The 23,184-nt window shown below is 44.1% G+C and overlaps 1 protein-coding gene across 1 annotated transcript in view; it reads left to right on the top strand.

Annotated features, from left to right (window-relative positions):
- Positions 1–23,184, top strand: part of RAB10 (RAB10, member RAS oncogene family) — a 48,612-nt gene that overhangs the window by 11,177 nt on the left and 14,251 nt on the right. Inside the window, exon 2 of the mRNA XM_062622612.1 lies at positions 16,405–16,465. Coding sequence (XP_062478596.1) covers positions 16,405–16,465 — 61 coding nt within the window. The remainder of the gene's footprint in view (positions 1–16,404; positions 16,466–23,184) is intronic.

Raw genomic sequence — 23,184 nt, 5'->3', positions numbered from 1 at the left:
GGGAATGGTGCTAAGACAGCATCTCAGACTGCAGGCCTGAGTGCTTTAGTAATGTCAGTGTGCATCTAATGCCAGCAGCAGCACTGCTTGCTGCTGTGGTACAGTCTGGATAGCTTGACTTAGGATACTTTCGTAAATAATGGTAGTATTTTCTGTTTGTAATGAAGGAAAAGTGGCTGCCCCATCCCTGACAGTGTTAGAGGCCAGGTTGGACAGGTTTTTGAGCAAACTGCTCCAGTGGAAGGTGTCCCTGCCCGTGGCAGGTGTGTCAGACAAGACGATCTTTAAGGTCTTTTCCAACCCAAACCATTTGATGAGTCTATAAAACCTGGTTTTCCAGCAGTAAGTAGAAGCAGATTCTTTCTTTTCAGTGATTTGGAAAAGGCAGCTGTCAGGCTGTATCACCAGAGAAAACATTTGAAAATCCACCACCTGGCCCCAGTAAAGCTGCATTGACTTTGAAAAACTTCAGACATACTGTGAAGTGTATAAAGCATTACAAGCTTTCACTTCCCAAATATTCCTAGTAACTGCATTATGGAAATGAGTGTTAGAATCTGTTTGGAAGCAACTGGAGAATCTCCAGCTCCTGAGCTTTGCTTGTAGAAGTTGGAAATTCTAGTGTGGCTTGTTCACCTGTGGCGGTGTCTCAGTGTATTTAGTGTCTTTCCTCTGCTAGTGTGACCTGGAAATGTAAGGATGGACTCTCTTCCACTGGAAGTTCCTGCATTCCAATTCTTGAAACAGGAGGAATCTGATGTGAGCTTCTGCACTGCAGTAAGTTGGAAGCTGAGAAGGCAGAGGGCTGCTGGGCTTATCCTGAGCTTCTGACTTTATAATGAGCTGAATCTTTTTAATGACCTCAAAGATGTAGGATCTGACTTTTTAGGAAAGCTGATGCTTTTCCTGAATGAATCTACTTCCCTTTGCTTATGTATTATCTGTCTTGTCAATCTACTGAGTAGGGATTAGCCAGTGTAAATGTTAAACTTGAATTTACTTTTGTGTAATTTGAGAACAAAATTACAGCAAGTAGTGACAAATTTCCTGTTTCATAAAACAAGTGGCTTATGTGAAAGCAGGTTCATGGACTATATTTATTTTCTAGCTGACAAATACAGCATAAGTAGGCCAAGATGTGCATAAAAACTGATCTCATCATCTGTAATTGAACTTAAACATACTTAGTGCACATCCTTGGTGGTTTAGGGTAGAATTCTGATTAGTTGTGAATTTGTGTGTGGGCTGTTGGCTTTCTGGAGTCCAGACCTTACCCTGCCGTGATTTGAGGTATGGGACCTGATGGGCTTCGTTGACAAGGAATTCCCAAGCACATGGTACCCTCTCTGAAAATCAGTCCTGGTAGAGGTGGCTGGCAGAATGCTGCTATGTGCATCAGGGTTTTATTGAATATATTAGAAAATGGAAGATGTAATGGCAGAGAATTAAATCAGCCCTAGAACCTGGATTTAACTGACACTAAGCAGAGGTTATGGCTTCATGGGAACAACTCTGAAGTAGGTACTGTTTCTTTCCAGAGCTTCATTTCCTTTCTTTTCCCCTTACTACCTTATGAATAAAACCCTTATTGTCTCTTTTGTCTCCTGGTATGCATAAAACATCACTAAAATAGTTCCTTTGTTCATTTTGTTTTGTTTGTGGGAGCCTTGTGTAAGGTTTAGCTGCTGGAATTACAAAGTGATAAAGTTTCTTTTTTCTGGAAGAAGTAGCTGCTTGTGTTGAAGCTGTGCGTGGTCTTGCAGATAAAAGTTGCAGTGTAGGTGGTGTCAACAGGAAGCTTTAGTTTTCTTTCCAAGCAGGGATTTTCTTACATTTAAATTTGACCTGTACTTTCACATGATGTCTGAAGCTCCTTCCCTGGATGAAATGTAGTTAAATGAAGAGAGATCCCATGTGGACCCTCACTGGTTTAGCTCCTTGCTCTCTGTGATCACCTCAGGTATTTCGGCACAGTGTGCTACTTTGAGGACTGCTCAATCATGAGAGTTACAGGCTAGACAAAAGTCAGATTAATGCATATGAATGAGAAGAAGGCATCTTAGGAGGAGAGGATGAGAAGGCTTTGTGATTGGTTCTGGCCTGAGAAGCAGCTTCTGTCCCTATTGTACGTGACAGGTTACTTGCACTGAAGTGAGACTGAATCTTTGTCGTTGTCTGGGATCTCAGTTTTAGTCTGGCTGGCGTGGATATCAGGTAGACTCACTGCACCCTGAATGCATGGCAGTTGTGTTTTGAGCACGTCTACTGAGTTGGTGCTTAACTTAAACATGGCAGATGCTTACTGTTGGAAATGGCTGTTGACTTGCTGTCCAGAACCTCATCCTGCCTTCTTTTCATTGGGAAATAGTCCTTGCCCTGGTTATCTTCTGAACTTTGTCCAAGCCCTGATATGGGGAGTGCCAGCTCTAAAATCAAAGCCATGCCACAAGCACTTGGCCCAGTGGCTGAAGTTCTGGTCCCAGAAACTTCCCTTGCCATTGGCTGAGTTGCTGTTGGATGAGGACACTGTGTGTTGTTCAGCATTTTGCACCCTGCAGAGTTTATGCCCAGAGTCCCCTGCCCTGGCGCTTTGCCAGAGGTAGAAACCCACGTTGTTCTTTTGTACTGCTTCAGCTGTCTCTATCATTTTAAATCACCAGTGATGTATTAGCTAATCACCCAAAACTGGCTTGAATTGCTGAGGCATGAACGTGTGTGCCATTGTCACTGCTTTTGAACATGGAGGAGGATACAATGCCTCTCAAGGACAGGTTACTAGAAACCAGGTTGTTCTGAGCACTTGTGGAGTTACCTTGAGTTGTTAAGAAGCTCTTCTCTGCAGACCTCCAGTCAGGCACATCTAATTATAGAATCATAAAATTATAGAATAGTTATGGTTGGAAAGGACCTTAAGATCATCCAGTTCCAACCCCCCTGCCATGGGCAGGGACACGTCACACTAAACCATATCACCCAAGGCTTCGTCCAGCCTGGTCTTGAACACTGCCAGGGATGGAGCATTCACAGCCTTCCTGGGCAACCCATTCCAGTCCCTCACCACCCTTACAGGAAAGAATTTCCTCCTTATATCCAATCTAAACTTCCCCTGTTTAAGTTTTAACCCGTTACCCCTTGTCCTATCACTACAGTCCCTAATGAAGAGTCCTTCCCCAGCATCCCTGTACACCCCTTTCAGATACTGGAAGGCTGCTATGAGGTCTCCACGCAGCCTTCTCTTCTCCAGGCCGAACAGCCCCAACTTTCTCAGCCTGTCTTCATATGGGAGGTGCTCCAGTCCCTTGATCAGCTTTGTGGCCCTTCTCTGGACTTGTTCCAACAGTTCCATGTCCTTTTTATGTTGAGGACACCAGAACTGCACACAATACTCCAGGTGAGGTCTCACGAGAGCAGAGAGGGGCAGGCTCACCTCCTTCGACCTGCTGGTCACGTTCCTTTTGATGCAGCCCAGGATACGGTTGGCTTTCTGGGCTGTGAGCGCACACTGCATGCTCATTTTCATTTTCTCATTTCTAGTTAGTGGGTTTAAGCTCATTTATCTTAGTTCCTCCATTGGAGGGGTCATTATCTTCACATAAAAGTTGTATTTTGTACTAATACTTGCAAATTTTCTTACTAGCTTTTTTTTTCCAGGTCAGTGTTTAAATATATGCAGCAGGTGGGGTAAGGGAGCTGGGACTGGAGAGGCACAGAATTCTTGGTAGGTCAATGCCATGTCATTGTAGAATGAGGCAATGCCATTTTAAAAGTCTTTCAAGCAGGTATATTTGATAGGACCTCAGCTACATCTGTGTGCAGAATGGCAATGGTGCCTTTCTCACTTTCTGATTGTTTGGATTTGCTGTTTTAATTCCAGGTGTGGGGTTGAACAGCACTTCACGTTGTAATCCATCTATTAAATATCTGAACAATGCCACTTGAGAAGAAACAGCTTTGTGAAATTCTTGATGTATTGATGCTCTTTGCTTCCTTACAGGCTTGTGGCTTCTGATACCTAGGAAGAAAAGTCTTGCTGCTTGTGTTCCAGCTAGTATAAAGATTTATGTCTGCAAGTATCCAGTGCATAATAGCAGGGAGTGGACTTCTTTCTGTTGGAAGGGAGTAAAGTAGAATGAAAAAGAACTCAAAGTTTGCTTCTGAAGATGATTATTTTTTTAAATACAGGTGATGAGCAGTGGTGGGATGGAAGGTCACAGTTGCTATGTAGGTGCAGTGACCTGCTTCATGGAGAAGAGACAAGCCATAGCCTGTCTCCTTGATGATTTGGTTTTTGAATATTTTTTTTTAATACTGCCCCCAAGTGCGCTTAGAATTTCTTTAGCATTATTGGATTTTGTAGTGATTTACTCCATAATTAACATGTAGGTGTTAACTTACAATTTGAATATAAATCTCTGAAGAATGACTGTTGAGGAGGTTTCAGGTGAGAGTAGTGAGAACATTTTTGGTGCGCTTGGAGGCTGCAGTCTTGACCTAGATTTAATATGCATCCTTGAGTTGAATTGTTGCGTAAGAGCAGCTTGCATGCTTATGACTTGTGATAGAGTCCTCAGATCACAGAATGGTTTAGGATGGAAGGGACCTTAAAGCTTATCCAGTTCCAACTTTTTGCCATGGGCAGGGACACCTTCCACTAGACCAGATTGCTCCAAGCCCCATCCAGCCTGGCCTTGAACACTGCCAGGGATGGGGCAGCCACAGCTTCTCTGGGCAACCTGTGCCAGGGCCTCACCACCCTCACAGGGAAGAACTTCTGCCTAAGATCTCATCTCAATCTCCCCTCTGTCAGGTCAAAGCCATTCCCTCTTGTCCTGTCCCTACAGGCCCTTGTCAAAAGCCCCTGTTCAGATTTCTTGTTGGCTCCATTAGGCACTGGAAGATGCTCTAAGGTCTCCTTCTCCAGGATGAACAAGCCCAGCTCTTTCAGGCTGTCTCCATAACAGAAGTGCTCCAGCCCTCTGAGCATCTTTGTGGCCTCCTCTGGACTTGCTCCAGCAGCTCCACGTCCTTCTCGTGTTGGGTGTCTGCCACTTTGAAGGGAAATAGGAACACTTCAGAAAGAACTTTGTGTTTGGAAAGTGTCCTTCGCTCTTGTAATTCTGAGTCTTGTAATTCTGAGCATGGCTGTTCATCTCTCGTGGCTGTGGGTGGGATGTGAAGCAGGCTGTCTGGGAAGTTCTGATGAGGCAGCTGCTGATGGGGAGACAGCAGTGCAGCATGAAGATCTCCCATTGCTACCAGTGTGGAGACATGGATGAATTCACAACATGTGACCTTTCCCTGATACGAGGTCAGGCTGGATAACAATGACGTTCCATTGTTTGGGGGGATTAAGCCAGGTATTTTTGGGGGTTATGAGCTAGAGGACTGGATTTGTCACCAAAATGAATATTAAGCTCAGTCCTGTATCAGTTAGTGTTGATTTGCATAGAGCAAACATCCCTGCAATGCTGAGTTGTATTTGTTCATGATGTGTGGCAGCATTTGGAAACACAACAAACGCAGGCATCTGGAATGGAAGAATGTAGGTCATGCTAAGGAGCTGCTGTCTCACGGGATTGTCATCTGCTTTGTTAGGAATAGATTAATTGGTAGGAGGCAATCTGGCAACAGTGCTGATGCTGATGTCCTGCATTCTCCCTTATGTTACCAGCTCCAGAATTTATCTGTATTGATGTGGTATTAGTGAAACATAGCCTGCAAATACAGTTTTGAAAGATACTGTAAAATCACACTGAAAAACTGAAAATTCAGGAAGGATTGTTTGGATTTTGAAAATCGACTGCATTCCTAAATACAGATGCTAGAATTAAATGAGCAGTTTATGCGATGCACGCCACACTAGCAAATATCAACTTTAGAAGCAGAACTTTCTTGCTGTAATTCCTGTTCTTGATACCTGATCTACAAACCCACCAATTTTCAAGATATTTTAGGTACCATGGATCCCAAGCAGTCAAAGATACAGCTATTCCCCTGGTGGGTTCTGGACTTGTTACTAAGAAAAACAGTTCTGTGTAGCTGTTGCTGTCGAGGTGGTGTGGATTGAGGCTGGTGACCTTGAGGTAAAGCAATGAACCAAGTTTACTCAAGTGGCTGTTCATGAGGATACTAAAAAGGGAGTAGGTGGGTTGGTACATGGGTGACTATTAGAGCACTTGGGGAAGGTCCTCTGGGAAAGACGGGAGAGGCTGTTGGGTGATAGACTCCATCTGAGGGTGGAGCAATTGACACCAGTGACTGGATCTATGGGGAAGGGGAGTGGAAAAAAAATGTAACAATAATCACGTCATCGTTTGTGGCTGGTGGAATTAAAGTAATTAAATCACTTCTTTCTGTTACCACTGTCCTTCCATGCCCAGCTTGGTCACAACTGTGCTCTCAAACATGGCACTCTTTTTCCCTTTCCAAGTTGTTGTAGAACTTCCTTAAATTAGAGTTAACCCTTTCCTGAGGTTTCATGTGAGGTATGTGTTACTTTATTTAGATGCAACTTGTGATGCTCTGTAAATGCTGAATTGTCATGACTTGAAACCTTGCAGAACAGGATGAGTGAGTTCTTGCTGCTGCTCTAATTTGCACACTCTGCACTGAGAAAAAAAACTGCAGAGAAGATGAAATGCTGAAACACATGAATTCATTGGATTTCTGGTTTACTACCGCATAAATTTATAGTCTGCTGGTATCTAGAGTTCTTTGTTACACTTCTGGTCACTGAATGTCAAAAATGATGGAATTAAAGGTTTAGAAGAAGACAGCAGGGACAGCCAAGAGGCCACTTCGGTGTCACCGCCTCTGTGGTTCCTGATATGCTCTCTGTTGGTTCTGGGAGTCTGCTGCTGGTTCTCTCCATAGCCTTCTTCAGGTGTTGGCTCTGGGAGCCCTGCACTGCCTTGATTCATTTTTGAGACCCTTTAGCCCCAATGGCTGAGGCTCTGCTCCCGGTCCTTGTGCTGGGCTGCTGTGTCTGAACAAGTTACGTGGGTGCTCCCTAGCCTGGAGTTTAATAGGAGTCCTGAATCACTGCTGCTTGGGAAGATGTAAGGAAACTGTTGTGTAATTTTCTGTCATGGATGACTGTAGTCTTTTTTGGGTGGGTTTGTTTTTTTGTTTTTTTTTTTTTGGTGAGCATTTACGTCTGACCAGTGTGGTGGTAGCCTTTGGTTAAACTGCATGGGAGTCTGCAGCATGGTCTAACATAACCACTAAGTGTTGTCTGTCATCTATGGCCAGTGGGTACATTATTTTATAGCATTATTTTATAACAGTTAATTTTGCAGCAGTCTGCATGGCATTACCTTGGGCTAAGAGCAGCAACTAGGTAGGTTGCCTGGCTCCATGTGTTCAAGTGGTGAAAGATACCCATATGCCTCCTCTGTTCTCCATCCACATCTGGCTGTGGTTTGATTACACAGCTTAGCTAGAATTCTTTGGAAAGCAGCTTACAAGCTTCTTGCTGTGTTAGGATGTCTCATTTTGGTTTTGCAGAGAAACTTAACATTACCTTGAAGGCAGAACAGTAACTCAGTCACTGCCTGATGGTTTCTACCTGCTACATTTTTCTTCTCCATTTGTTTTTTCCCTCCCATCTGTTCCCTTCTGCCAACCATTACAAGCAGGTTCAGAGATATCTTATTATTTTTTGAAGAAAGTTAAATTGATCTGCTATTAAATTTATTCTTAGTTTTCTTTCATATAAGTGCTTCATTTTTGCTTTGTCTTACAGCAGTGCTTGCTTGTAATGGATGATGTCATGGAATCACAGAATGGTTGGGGTTGGAATTGACTTCTGGAGATCATCCAGTCCCATGCCCTTCCTAAAGCAGGGTCACCTAGAGAAGGTTGCACAGCATCGCATCCAGGCGGGTTTTGAGTGTCTCCAGACAAGGAATCGACAGCCTCTTCCAGTGATGTTCCAGTGCTCCTTCTCCTCAAAGTAAAGGAGTTCTTCATATTCTTGTGGAACTTCCTGTGTTTCAGTCTGTGCCCATTGCCCCTTATCCTGTTGCTGGGCACCACTGAAAAGAGTCTAATCAATCCTCTTGCCACCCACCCTTAAGATATTTGTATGCATTGATGAGATCCCCTCTCAGTTGTCTCTTCTTCAGGCTGGACAGGCCCAGCTGTCTAAGCCTGTCTCCATGGGAGATATGCTCTGGTCCCTTTATCATCTTCGTAGCCCTCCACTGGGCCATCCTGTCTGGGAGCTCCATGTCTTTCTTGATCTGGGAAGCCCAGAACTGGACACATCAGGGCAGAGTAGAGATCACCTTCCTCGTCTTGGTGGCTACACTCTTAATGCACCACAGGACACCATTAACCTTCTTGGCCACTCAAGCACACTGCTGCTGTCTCATGGGTAGCTTGGTGTCAACCAAGACGCCACAGACCCTGTCTGCAGAGCTGCTTTCAGGCATGAAAACCCCTGCCTTGTACTGGTGTGGGGTTATTCATTAAGTTTGTTGAACTTCATGAGGCCACTCTCTGCCCAGCCCTCCAGCCTGTCCTGGTCTTGCTGAATGGCAGCGCAGCTTTTTGGTAGATCTGTCACTCTTCCCAGTGCTACATCATCAGCAAACTTGCTGAGGGTGCACTCTGTCCCTTCATCCAGGTCATTGATGAGTAAGTTGATCAAGACTGGACCCAGTCCTGACTCCTGGGAAGGCAACTAGCTACAGGCCACCAGCCAGACACCAGACTACTGATCACACCCCTCTGAGCTCTGCCACACAGCCAGTTCCCAATCCACCTCACTGTCCCCTCATCTAAACCATGTGTCCTGAGCTTACCTGTTAGGAGGAGGTTACAGGAGACAGTGTAAAAAGACCTGCTTGAAGTCCAGGTAGACAGCATGCGTTGCTCTCCCCTCATCTATCTAGGTGGTTATTCCATCATAGCAGGCTATCAGATTGGTCCTTCAGCTTTTAGAGGCATCTGCAGTAGTTTGTACTTGCAGGTTTTAGCATGAGGTCAAGGAAAATGTATCAGAAGGAAAAGTCTTGCTGGAGAGTGTAACTTGCTCTGTGTGTCAGTCTTGAGCTATTCTTGTAGCTGTTTTTATTCAAGTGAAGATGATAAAATTGACTTGAGAGTTGTAAGTATCTTGCTCCAGCTTTTGCAAGGGGAGGAACTGCTGCTGGGGTTGCAGTTGTAACTGTATTAACCAGAACTTGGCTGTCTGTGTAGAGCTTTGTTTCTGGCAAAGCAACTCCTTCTTTTCCCCACCCTCTTCCCTGACTCTGCACTTGCAGGAGAGCACAGTATGGGCAAGCCCTGGCATAAAACCTGAGGTACCCAGCTCTGAAATGAGCTACCATGGGATTACCTGTCCTGAGACCTCTGCAGCCTCCATGGGCTGTCTGACCTGATCTGCATCCTGTGGTACAGTAGTGTTGTGGTGGGTGATCCATGACTGACCGCAGCTCTCTGGGAAAGCTCCAGAAGAGGTCAGTGGGGCTGGGACACTGCACAGACCCTGAAGACTAGTATGGGTTTTGCAGAATTTGGTTCAGTCATCCTGGTTTCTATCTTTCCAAAGCAAGAGGGGAGCAGTTTGTTTTATGTCGAACATTTTTTCTATTCAAAGAATTCATTGCCCTACATAAGCATAGAAAAGATGCAAACAAGTACTGATGCACATACAAGTGTATATGGGAGGCTGCAGATAGGTCTGTTGTATGTATGTGTACACAAACGCAAAAGAAGATCAGTAGATAAGCCTGCATTTTAAGTGGGCTTTTTCCTGAAAGAGAAAGACTAGCTGTCTTATTTACTCAGTTACTATCTTGTTTACTCATGAGATTAAATGTATTTGAAAACTGGAGTGGAGGGTGGATTCGGTGCTGTAAAACTGAGAGGTGTGGAGCTGCCTTGATAACTCTACATGCTCCAGCAAAGGCATGAGCAAAGTTAGGTTTGCCTGGTAGGTGTATACGAGGAACACTGATGTTTGCATCCTGTCAGGCTCTAAAGCATTGATAGGCTTCTCATTTTCATAGAATCACGGAATGGTTTGGGTGGGAAGGGATTTTAAAGCTCATCCTCTGCTATGGAGACAGGCTGAGAGAGCTGGGCTTGTTCGGCCTGGAAAAGAGAAGGCTTGGTGGAGAACTTAGAGCAGCTTTCAGTGCCTGAAGGGGCTGACAGGAAAGCTCAGAGGGGCTTTTGGCAAGGACCTGTAGGAACAGGACAAGGGGGAATGGCTTTAACCTGACAGAGGAGAAGTTTTAGATGAGATATTACACTTGTGTAGGGCTTTCTTGGGAAAGAGTACGTTTATGCCTGCAGCTTCCTTCCAAAATATTTGTTCTTAACTGCTTCATTGATAACAAATGTTAATGTCTGCTAAATTTTGGTAAAATAGCATTCTGAAGTGTTAAAACTTGTTTGCAAGGCACTGACTTTGGAGAGTTTATAGTTCTGGACTTGATACCTTTGAAAGGTTTAATACTGGGAGGGCTGGAGGAGTTGCCTCCTTATTAGTGTTGTGCTCTAGACTTTAATACAATTTATGAAGTAGTAGCTGGCTTAGGAGTTTTAGAGTCATCTTCTGCATTAAGGTGTTAAGCTTAAGAAAGACTTACAATATAACAAACCTGTTTTGGGAATTGTGGGATTTCATGATCAAACAGTTCTGTGAAAAATGACTGGACAAAGGTTTCTACCCCAAAGTTAACTTTGTAGTTTTTAAAGTTTCTGGGCTTAGATATAACTATTTTCCTGCTGTTGGTATGTTTGCTTTTACTACTTTTTTGGTTTTTAAATAAAAGCATTTTAGGGCTGTGTATTGAACCCTACTGTAAGCTGTAAACCTATGTGAAAGATACGGATTTTCCTTAGTGCTGGCAGCACTGTGCTAACTGCAGGTATGCTGCAGTTTGTATACTCCTGTAATACTCTTGGTATTAATGTGCTGTAAGTCATGAGGTTGTGTTCTTTCTTACTTGGTGAACTGGATAGTCATTAATTCAAAGAAAGTTAGCAGATAGATTTCTTTCTGCCTAGTCAGTTGCTTTCTTTACTTAACACTGGGATTTCTAAAGTCAGGCAGTAAAGATAAAGGTTGATATCTTTTTGTGCCTCTGAAAGAGCTTGCAGGAGCTCCACCTGGCTCTGGTTCAGTTGTTTGAAGTGGGTTAGTGGGGGGGAGGTTGAAGTGCACCTTCCAGCCAAAGGAGAAAGGGCTGTAGCTCAGGCTAGGAACCTTCCCTTCCACCCCCAGTGCTCGTCAGAAAATCTGAGCATGGCCTGAGTTCTGCCATGATAATTCTGCAGTTCAGCTTAAGAGTGTTTAGGTACGTTCTTAAGTAAAACACTTGCTGTTGTCAGAGCCTATAGCACAAAGGCAGGTAGCTTCATAGAGTCACAGAATGCTTGGTTTGGAAGGGGCCTTCCACCAGAGACATATTGCTCCAAGCCCTGTCCAGCCTGGCCTTGAACACTGCCAGGGATGGGGCAGCCACAGCTTCTCTGAGCAACCTGTGCCAGGGCCTCACCACCCTCACAGGGAAGAACTTGTAATATCTCATCTAAATCCACCCTCTGTCAGCTTGCAGACACAAGACTTGAGTATGAATTTGTGCACATTTGCTTTTCTTTCCCAAGTTGAAGTAGAGTTGCAAAGCCAATGAAATACAAAATGCACTTCTTTACGTGCTGCTTATGGTCTTCATTTGGTGGCAACTCAACATGCAGGTTGGCTGTTGGGCTTCCATTGCCGCAGCGTTGCCCCTCTCTTGCCCTACATTCTGCTTCCTCCCTCTCAGCGCCCTCACCGAGCTGAATGGTGTCTTTGTTTGGAAAGAATGCAAGCAAAATTCGTGCTGTCTGAAAAGGGCCAGCTCATCATTTGTAGCTCTGCAGTGGACTGGAAAATAACTTTTCTCCCTCCCTCTTTCATTTTGTCTTTCCTGTTTCAAGAATCATTGGTTTGTGATTTACCAATGGCAGAGCGATCTTTACAAAACATTGACAGTGGCTTGGGAAGGTGTAAAATGACCTGTAACTGTTTGTATGCAGTGATTGTGGATTTAAAGTGCACTGTTCTGCTGATGCAGCTCCTGGCTCTTCATTAGCGTCTTTCATCTGAGAGCGATGGAAACACAAAACTGTTGAGCAAATAAGTCTGTATTCACCAAGGCATTCAGATGTTTAAACCTACACAAATAAAACTGGATTGCTTTGTTGGGAGTCTCTGACAGTAACTTCTGCTGATGGATGAAGGGATAGAAAAGCTTGACTTCAGTGGCCTGATGCACAAGTGTGACCTTTCCGCTCCTGAAGCTCCTCTTGGTTTGCATTTTCACAGTCACTAGGCAGAAGTGACTTTCAGTATTCATGTAAGGGTTAATCTTATTTGCATGTACCATGAGATCAACCAGTGGTCCTCCTAAAGCCTTGATACTCAAAGGCCAGTAACCTGAAGAATCCACAGATAGCTTCTACCTGTTTTTAAAACCATGAGTTCAGTTTTTGTACAGACCTGGGCCTGTATATTGCTGTAAGCAGCTGGTAGAACTTGAAATTTGAAGGAAAGCCAGAATTGATTCAGAAACCTGGGATCATCTGCCTGTAAGGAGACATCATTGTTAGACTGTGGATAACAAACACTTCCAACTTTTTGTTTGAAAGTATGGAGTTATGTAAGTGTTGAAAGGGCTGCTGGTATGCTCCCAGGTTTTTCAGTGAATTCCAGTTTGCCCTGTTGAAGTTGATGAATATCTTATCAACACTTAATGAGGGAGCAATTTCGTTTTCATCTCTAATTCATTAGTTGTGTCATTATCCTCCTTTGATAGTACTATGTCTGTTCCGCATGCCATTCAATTTTTATATCCATTACCCTTTTAAACCCTTTCCTGAACTTAATGTTACTGGAAACTCCCTGTACCTGTAACCTCGTTCTCTCTGGAGCCTTTGGGACTTCCTTGGAGATATCTAGAACCAAAAGGGAATTGCAGAGGTACAGAGGTCTCATTTTTTCCAGCCTGTTAGAACTACTTTGAAAGTATTTGGAGGCAAATAGTCATTGCTATTTATAACGGTCTTTCTGTTACGAAGGCTGAACTAGTATTATGCTGGAATGAAAGCTGAGCGTAACATGGGATTAGAGATTTATTTTATCCCGAATACTAGAGTTAGCAAAATCCCTCTCTGTGCAGAGAAGAGTTAATTTCCTTGGCTGGTTAATAGTTTACTTTATCTTGGCACATAAAAAGTGGCTGTCAAACATCCTGCTTTATCTGGGCAGAACCTAAAAGTATGTTGCTGTATAAAATACTTTTATGATCTTTTGTCAAATGCTGTGTTCATTTGTTTGATAGCGTTGCTGTGGAACACTACATAGTAGCAAACAGTTTGCTTAAATGCTACAAAATATAGGGGTAGTTGAGTGGATTTGGAGCAGTTTTGTGTGTTGGTTGTTAATCATTCAACGGGTTTGTTTTTCAAACCATATATATGATGCTCGCTGTATTGAGTCATAAGTTTGAGTGATGAAGTACTGCTTGGCTAACTGGAAAAAAACAATGGAGCACTGACCAGAACTGGAGGTCTGAAGGTCCCAAGCTGACATCTTAGAATTGGTGGACTGCCTCAGCCTTAGGTCACTGTAATGTTTTAAATCCTTAGAATTGGGGAATTTTCATAGAATCACAGAATGGTTTGGGTTGGAAGGGACCTTAAAGCTCATCCAGTTCCAAACCCCTGCCCCGGGCAGGCACATGTTCCACTAGACCAGGTTGCTCCAAGCCCAGTCCAGCCTGGCCTTGAACACTGCCAGGGATGGGGCAGCCACAGCTTCTCTGGGCAACCTGTGCCAGGGCCTCACCACCCTCACAGGGGAGAGCTTCTGCCTAATGTCTAACCTGTATGTCCTCCTCTCTGTCAGTTTAAAGCCATTCCCCCTTGTCCTGTCCCTACAGGCCCTTGTCAAAATCCCCTCCCCAGATCTCTTGTTGGCCCCTGTAGACTCTGGAAGCTGCTCTAAGGTCTCCCTGGAGCAGCTTTTCCAGGCTGAACAAGCCCAGCTCTCTCAGCCTTTCTCCATGGCAGAGGTGCTCCAGCCCTCAGAGCATCTTCACCGCCTCCTCTGGACTTGCTCCAACAGCTCCATGTCCTTCTTATGTTGGGGCCCCAGAGCTGGATGCAGGACTGCAGGGGGGGTCTCAGCAGAGCAGGGGGGGAGAATCCCCTCCCTCGACCTGCTGGTCATGCTTCTGATGATCAGCTCCGTTTGATTTTGCCTCTTTTCCTCTAGCTCATGCTTGTGAAACACTTGGTAACGGTAAGGGGCTCTCTGAGGAGCTGTGCTTGGTTTTAATTTTCCTTTTTGGCTGCATGTGCAGAATGTGTCCATCTAGTAAGTGCTGTCCCAGTTCCTGCCCCTGCACGGCACGGGCCTGTGGGGAGGGGATTCTCCTCTGGAATTGCAGAGCCTTTCCCAGAGAGGCTCTGGTATCTGGACTTTACGTGAAGAGATTTTAGTAGTTTAACGTTTTAGCATTAAAGTGAAGCAGTGTGTGCAGTACATTGAGCTAAAAGGAGTTTAAGGCAGACTTCCCATGCAGACTTCTTACATAATAGTGTGTTTTATAAATTCTTTTTAATCTTACTGAGTATAAAATGACCTTGTAGATTTAGGAGGGAAGTTTGTGATTGCAGCTGCTTATTTTAGAGTGTCTAAATATAAACAGATTTTTGGAAAACGTGAAAAATTCAGTGGCGTTTCTCTGATGGGAACTGAAAGTTAGAACTCTGGCATCTAAATACTGTCAGAGTACTTTGAGATTGTGGCTTGCAGTCCTCTGTACTCTGCAGTAATTCTTGTATGCAGTTCTGGAAAGAGAAGGTTGAAACAAAATGTGGTCCTCAAGCTTCCTCTGCTGGGAAGGAGCAGCTGGGGGAGGTCCTCATCCTTGTTCATCTTGTGTGGCATCTGCCTCCAAGCCCATCTCTTCTGGGGAAGAGTGACCAGTTTGTACATGTTGCACAGATGAGGCTTCACCAAGGTCTTGCACAATGGTTTTCCTGTTTCCCTGCCTCACATAGAAATGTCTCACCAAGTGCCTGCACGATTTACTTACGCTAGCATTGCCTCTCCATCAAATCATGGTTACTCCCTGAAAGTCAAATGGTAACATCTCAGCCTTTGGTCTGTCTTCCTTGTCATCTGAAGACAGCTGCTGGTTCACAGAAGGAATTGTTAGGTAACAGGCGCTGCATTTTGTGCTGCTGACATCCCTTGTTTTTATACTGTCTTTGAGATTATCAGTTTCTGATTTTAATTGTCCTTTGCACAGAGCCTCTCGCTTCTGTAAGCAGTAGACTTCATCTAGGACAATTAACTACACCAGAGTTAATAATGAAAATATTAAATACTGGTTTCAGCACTAGTCTTGGCTCATTATCTGTCTTCATTTTGATAGTTTCTTCTTCCTTAAGTCTTTTTAGGACTGCTTTCCTTTATCACATCAGTCTTTGCAAATCCCATAATTAACTAACTTCCCTGTGATTCCACTTCAGCTTTGCCACAAATGAATGTGTGAGTTACTTTGTATTAGTTGGTATTAAAAGTAAAAACCTTACTCTTCCTCTGTCAGGATGGTCTCTGCTTATTCTGAGTTCCATGAGTCTTGGTTCTGCACTTCTGTTGAGGCCTGACTCTGCTTGTACTATGTTGGAGGCTGGAGCTGGGATGGACCTTGACGAGGACTCTTGTGCTGATAACTTGCCTTTTGTTAACTGGTTGAAAGCTTTGTGTTGCTTAAACCCTTCTGCTTGTGTTATTGAAGCTTGAGATCAACTGTGCATAAACCGTGGACGTGTATGTTGAGCTCATGAGGTAATTTAGAGATTTTGCTGATTGTTTCAGTGGTGTGAAAAGCAAGATGACTATTTTTGATAGACTGGAGTCTTGCACGTGTGTCGGTATAGGCTCTCGCACCAACTGCTTTGAGGTAGACAGGTAACAAGCATTATGATTTCTGTGGTTAATGTTATTCTTGAAGATAGTTGCTTGAATGGGATTAATGGAAAGGAGAATCGTGGGGAAAAGAGGTGGGTTTTGTTGGAGAGGTTTCTGAAATGGTGGTATTACATTTATCACACTAAAGAGTAAAAAAATAAAAATTCACCATGATATTACAAGCCAGATCATCTTACCCATGTTAACTTAACTGTGTTAACTGAGGGTGTCCGTTGACCGACGTAGACCCTTTGAGGCCCTGGTTGCTCCAGCATTCTGCTTACTGGGGTGTCCTTGGCTTATCTGGCAATTCAGACAGAGAAATAAAAAGCTGCTGTTCTTTCTGCAGTAGTTCTAAGTTGATGTGGAATTGCTCCTTTTTTTATGTAAATAAACACTAATTATTTATATTTTTATTTTAGGGATAGACTTCAAGATTAAAACCGTTGAATTACAAGGAAAGAAGATCAAGCTACAGATATGGTGAGTAATACAACCAGGAAACTGCCAGTCAACATCCTGCTGGATGGCTTCTATCAGCAGCAGGTTTTTGTGAGAAGGGTTTACTCTTCCTGAGATCACATTGAGGTATCTAATTTTGGAACAGTGTTTTATATTTTCAGTAGTGGTAAAGCTCCACGTGCGTTCCCCTGAACTGTGTTTAAGAAATGGGAAGAGATCCATGTGTTGCATTTATAATTGTGGATTCCGGCTGCTCCCTTGGACAGGCTGTTGGCAACTCTCCTGCTTGGGAGGACAGGATCCTCACAGTCTGTGATTTAGTGGGAAGTGGTTTAAAACTGGTGTGTTTAAATTAGGAGTTGCCATGAAACTATGACTCTAAATCTATGACTAGTAGCCTTGCTTTGTGTCAGCAAGAAAGCATATTCCACGTCTACACTTACTTTATCATATAATGTTTTGGGTTGGAAGCGACTTTAAAGCTCATCCAGTTCCAACCCCTTGCCAGGGACACCTTCCACTAGGCCAGATTGCTCCAAGCCCTGTCCAACCTGACCTTGAATAATGCCAGGGATGGGGCAGCCACAGTTTCTCTGGGCAACCTGTGCCAGGGCCTCACCACCCTCACAGGGAAGAACTTCTGCCCAAGATCTCATCTCAGTCTCCCCTCTGTCAGTTTAAAGACATTCCTCCTTGTCTTGTCCCTACAGGTCCTTGTCAGAAGCTCCTCTTTAGTTTTCTTATTGCCCTCTTTAAGCACTGGAAGCTGCTCTAAGGTCTCTGCAAAGCCTTCTCTTCTCCAGGCTGATAAGGCCCAGGTCTGAGCTGGTGATGCAGCCCAGGACATCGCTGGCTTTCTGGGCTGCAAGCGCACACTGCCAGGTCAAGCACCCCCCAAGTCCTCCTCAGGGCTGCATTATGTTTTTCCGTTATAAACTCTGGAGTTTTTCAACTGGCTTAAAATAAGGCTGTTCTTCTGTTGGGAAATCTAACATGAGGCAAAACTTAAAATCTTTCCTTCTAGCTTGCTGTGCATGTCTACAGAGTTTTCTTCTGGTTTGGTCCTGTTAAGAGCTGAGGAAAGCTAATGGCTTTTTCCAGCCTGTATGTTCATTTACACTTCCTTCTCCTCCACATATACCTATTGCCACAGTGTTCTCCAGCTTTACTGAGGCTTCAGAACTTGAATTTGATTAGGACCTGAATTTGTCCATTTTGTCCTCCGCTAATAAAAATCTTTTCATGGCTTGATAATGTTGACGTTCGTAGATGCAGATGGATGGGTTCCAGTTAGGGGGAGGCGCTGCTCTTCCTCTGTAGGACCAACCAGATGGTTATCCTTCCTAACAAATAGTCCTTCTTGTTACCACTACTGTGAGCATGCACCCTGAATCCTAGTTGTGTCTTGTATCCCACTCCTGCGAGCACATCTTTAGCAGAAGCTGGCCAACTTAGTTATTTTGGTGTGTGTCCTGCAAGGAAAAGAGTTGTCAAAGCTGATTTTATTGCATAAACTGTGTAGTTAGTCGATAAGGAAGTGCTTGGAGGATGAAGCAACTCACCACGCTGGAATGCTTCAGCAGGGAGTTGCAAAGAGTAACCATCTTCCAAAAGGCAGTGTTTCCGATAGAGCTGTCTGAGGAAGGACAGTTATAGATCAACTGGATCCGAAAGCAGAGCAGTGGAAGAGAAAGAACCCAGAGCATTAGCTAAAGAGCCATTCAGGTGTAATACAGCCTCATTGATTGACTTTCTGGGTAGCTCTTGCTTTGGGAGTTCCCCAGACATTCAGGTTTTCAAACCATAGCTTCTATCAGTCTTTCTGTGCTATGTTTTTTTTTTACCCCAGCAGGGTAGGTGCTATGAACTGCCACGGGAAACAAAGGTAGAATGTTGGAATGACTTAAAGGAAGTGTTCAACTGAACTTCAGGAAGAATCGTCATGAAATATAAAAACTGAAAATACTGAAAAACAAGGATGTTTATGGCTGCTTTGTCTATATACCCATTAATGAAGCTGTGTCCATTGTGGGATTCAGTACCTTAGAGAAATGAAGAGGGGTTTGGGTGAACTTGAGTTTTAGGAAATCGCATCTTTTAAGTGTTCTAAAGCTGGGAGGTGCTAGCCTCGATCATCTTGTTCCTGCCAGTTTAAAATGTCACAATTGAAATGACACTTGGAAAGCAGAAAATGAAGTTCTTGTGGCATAAACTTCTGATTGGAAAAAAAAACAAGTAAATTTACGAAAAATAGTATCTAGGCTTTGTATTTTTCATCTTTTCCCATACAAGGAGTTTTGCCCCACAGTGGTTTGGTGGCTAGGACAGTACTGTCTTTTGAAGACATATTGTGCAATACATCTATATTTAACCACTGCTTCCTGTATTTAAACTCACCCTGTACTTCTAGGAGTTGTGTAATGTATTTCCAGAATTACACTTCACTCCTGCTGCAGGAGCTCCATAAGCAAAGGATGCATTTAGTGGAATGGTTCCCTTGTAAACCTGAATCTGTTCTCAGCTTTTCTTGTGTCCAGACTGTGGGTTGTGCTTTTATGACCAGAGTAAGCGCACAAGAGCTAATGTGGCTGAATCAATGAAACAGGTCTTTAGAGTTGTGACACTTTCACTGGGACACATCATACTTGATTAACCTGGTCTCAAGATAGCAAAAGAGAACACATACTTTCAGTTAAGGACAGGAGAGGAGTCCCTTTGTGCTTGTGTGCTTTCAGTTAGTATTGCGCTGCAGGTGTGCTAGTATTCATGCAGGATATTCGTGCTCAGAATTTCACAGAATAATTTGGTTTGGAAGAGACCTTAAAGTTCATCCCGTTTCAACCCCCTGCCACAAGCAAGGACACCTTCCACTAGACCAGGTTGTTCCAAGCCCCATCCAACCTGGCCTTGAACACTGCCAGGGATGGGGCAGCCACAGCATCTCTGGGCAGTCTGTGCCAGGGCATCACCACCCTCACAGGGAAGAACTTCTTCCTCAGATCTCATCTCAGTCTCCCCTTTGTCAGTTTGAAGCCATTCCCCCTTGTCCTGTCCCTACAGGCCCTTGTCAAAAGCCTCTCTCCAGCTTTCTTGTCAGCCCCTTTAGGTACTGGAAGCTGCTGTAAGGTCTCCCTGGAGCCTTCTCTTTTCCAGGCTGAACAAGCCCAGCTCTCTCATCCTGTCTCCATAGCAGAGCTGCCTCAGCCCTTGGAGTGTCTGCATGGCCTCCTCTGGACTTACTCCAACAGCTCCACATCCTTCTTATGTTGGGGCCCCAACATAAGAGCCGGATGCAGGACTGCAGGGGGGGTCTCAGCAGAGCAGAGGGGGAGAATCCCCTCCCTCGACCTGCTGGTCACACTGCTGGTCACACTGCTGGTGATGCAGCCCACTACATGGTTGTTTTCTGAGCTGGAGGCGCACACTGTCAGGTCATGGTGATCTTAATTTAGAAGAGAAATGACCAGTATTTCACTTGTGGGTTTCCCCCCTGTGTGAAAACCATTGTCCTATTTGTAAGAATGCCCATCAGTCTGCCCTGTTTCTTGCTCACTCGTCAGAGCTGCTTCTGGTGGTGGCTCACAGCAACAGCGTACTGGGTGCAATGACATCGGTCCAGCCCATGACCGTAAATCCAGCTGTGGCTCTCCAAAGTGCCACTGCACCTTTATCCAGCCTTTCTTAATGCTGTTTTCTTGCTTGAGTCCGTTTCATTGTTAGAAGCAAAGGCAGCACTGCTGCTGTTCTCATCCTCATCATTATTATTATTGGTGTTTACTCAGATTCAGACCTCTTACTTTGTACCTTAAAGAACTTTAGTATGTGTCAGCCATTTCCCAAATATGATGGACTTTCTTCAGAGTCATGCAGCATTTATGAAGGAGCTGTATTTGATGAGCTACCTCTGGCAAAAGGGAAGGCTTGAGCAGACTTTACTGAATAGGGTTTCTACATCAGTGAGAGAGCTCAAGTATTTGATTATGTGGCATTTGTTATTTATGTAAGTGAAAACTGTGTTTCTTTTCACATATAGGAAGCACTGGAAAGAAACTGTTCCTCAGTTTAAAATTGCTGTATTGACCTGCTTCCCACTGATCTGTATAATCTTCCATCACCCACATATTAAATCATGCTGTTGTCCTGGTATAGGAGCTGCTCTCTGGCTGCCTGCAGAGCTCTGTCACTGGGTCTTACTGTGGCTAGTACTGGCTTTTGTACTTCTTGGAGCAGGGGTGCATTCTCAGTGAGTGATTAGTTTTACAGATAACAGCTAAACCCAACACTTCCTAATATATCTCTGCTGTGTTCCTGCCTCTCCTCCTGGGTGCAGAAAATGATCAGACATGGCAGTCATGAGCAGTCATACCTTGACCTCTAAATATATATGTGTGTGTATATATATACATATATATAGGAGTAAAGTAGGAATCAAAGGTCGAGTTAAACCTTGCCAGAGGTGGTAAGCAACATACTTTGTAGCTATTAAGAAATTGGGTTGCTTTTCAGCAAGGATCAAGCCAGGATTAAAGTGTTTTTGTATTGCTCCAAATGTAGATGTGCCTGTTACAGAACAATGTTGAAGTGGGGAGAGGGGAGGCTGGGACACGAGGAAAAGGAGGGTGGTGGGACTGGCTTACGTCTGTGGTCTGGGAGCTCTGGAGCAGCCTCAGGTAGGCTGGGCAAGCCTGGTGGTGTGCATGGGCTGCAGGCAGTGAGGAGGTCATGACACAAACCCCAGGCCTGCACTTCTGAAGGAATGAGCTTCTTCAGGGCAGATGCATCAGGAGGGCTCCTGGTGTGTAACATTCTGGAGGAAGTACACAGAAGAATCAGGTATCTTCTTGGTGAGGTACTTGTGCTGCTTGTCTGCTTAGAAAAGTTGTTAATGTGACAGTATGTATGAACCCAGGACAAGCAGATTGCCATATGGAGAAAGGTATTAAAGATTTCGAATTAGAAATACTTGGGAAGGGTGGGACCCGGGGGGGGGTGTGGGGTGTGTGTGTTAACACTGATGACACAAAATATTAATACACTAATGCTTATAGTATAGAGAAGGGAGAGCGAATAAAAGAACAAAAATAAGAGATTACTCCTCCAGGAAAAGACAGTGTTACCACTGCAAAAGCAATGAAACACTTTAGAGGAATAGAGTAGTAGAGCTGAAAATTCAGCTGTGAAGACTGTAATATCATACGCTCCAGGAACTCTGATAGAATTGCTTTGAAATGCAAACAAGACTTAGGCATCCTGTAATTCACTAAACTTGCTGGCATAATGTATAAATTGAAAACTTAATTGTGATTTTTCAGATACTGGGGTTACGATCATTTCCAGTGGGCAGGGACGTGTCACAGTCTGACATCACACAGAGGTTTGATTAGCATGCCCTGCAAAGAAAGGGACAAGCAAGATCATCAGAAGGATGTGATAGCTATTTTATGAAAAGAAAAATTGAAAGATTAGGGTTCCTTGGGATGTCAGCAAAATGACCAAAGTGCAGTTTGTAAATCATGAGTATACTGGAAAGGGTAGGTAGACATTGATATAGCTCACTGCCTTCTCCAATCCCAGAACATTAGTTCAAGGCTAGAAGGTGGCCCATGCTGAGCACACGGAAATGAAGTTAAGCTGTGAAACTCCTCATCACACAATGTGGTATGTATGTGGGTTCGCAAGGGATTTCACAAAGGAACAGACTGTTTTGGACTGTTAACACACAGATGTGATCTCTGGCTCCAGAAGTCCTTTAACTGCATGGAAGTAGAAGCTGGAAAGCCTCTGGCCTGACCACGTGTGGCTTTTCAGTGCTTGTGAAAACACACAGAAGTCAGATCTAGGTTTTCCATCCTGGTGAAGCAAAGGCTGAAAGGAAATATTGCTGTCATGTAAAAAAAACATAGTGGTGGCAGAGGAGAAGGAAGGACTTTAAGCTCAAGGACAGTGGGAATCGAAGTTGCTGGAAATCCACCAGCAAGAGCGGGAGGCTCTAGGAGAAGCCCTAGTTCAGTGTCATGCAAATGAAATAGAGAAAGGGAAACATAGAAGGGGAAAAACCCCAAAACAAGTATTTTAGAACAGAATTTGACAAGAGCATTATGATGTATCGTGTTCAGCTACTGCAGAAGAACTTGCCCAAGGAACTCTCCTCCTATTTATTCAAGAGTATTCTGTGAAAATTGGTTGCAGAAAATGGAGCTGCTTTCTGGTCTCTGTGTTCACAGACTCTGCAGTCTGGGGAGACAAGTAGGGACTGTAGGAGGTGATCCTGAAGGTGGATTTACAGGACGTTGGTATTTGGAGAGTGAATCCAAAACAAGAAAACCCCAAACAACCTGGTGCTGACTGTGGAATGCTGGACGGATGGGGTAGGGCAGAAAGCCTTTCAAGAAATAACTGCAGTATTTAAGAATGGGTTTCTAGGGATTATAAACAAAGTGGGGTTATGTGAGCAGTGAGCGAGTAGCCTTTTCAGGAGGTCTGTGTTTGCTTTTCCAAGTCAGTGGTAAGTAATCCCAGGCTTCCTTAAATAGCCACATGGTGTATACATGTCTTAAAGTCTTAAGCTAGTCTTAAACTGATCTTAAGGAGTAACCACAGTATATGGGTAGAGCTGTATGAAGAGTTAGTTTCCCAGGGGTTAGGGACTTAATGGCTGTTGATTCCTCACTTGTGAATTTTCTATTTACCAGTTTTTATGCAGATTCCTGGCACTGTGACAGTGTGCAGTGTGTGCTGTC

This window comes from Pezoporus occidentalis, unplaced genomic scaffold (genome assembly GCF_034315485.1).
Source record: "Pezoporus occidentalis ecotype Australia unplaced genomic scaffold, CSIRO_AGI_Poc_V1 ctg244, whole genome shotgun sequence".
NCBI lineage: Eukaryota > Metazoa > Chordata > Aves > Psittaciformes > Psittacidae > Pezoporus > Pezoporus occidentalis.
Note: the sequence above shows the minus strand (reverse complement) of the source record. Positions and strands in the feature narration are given on the sequence as shown.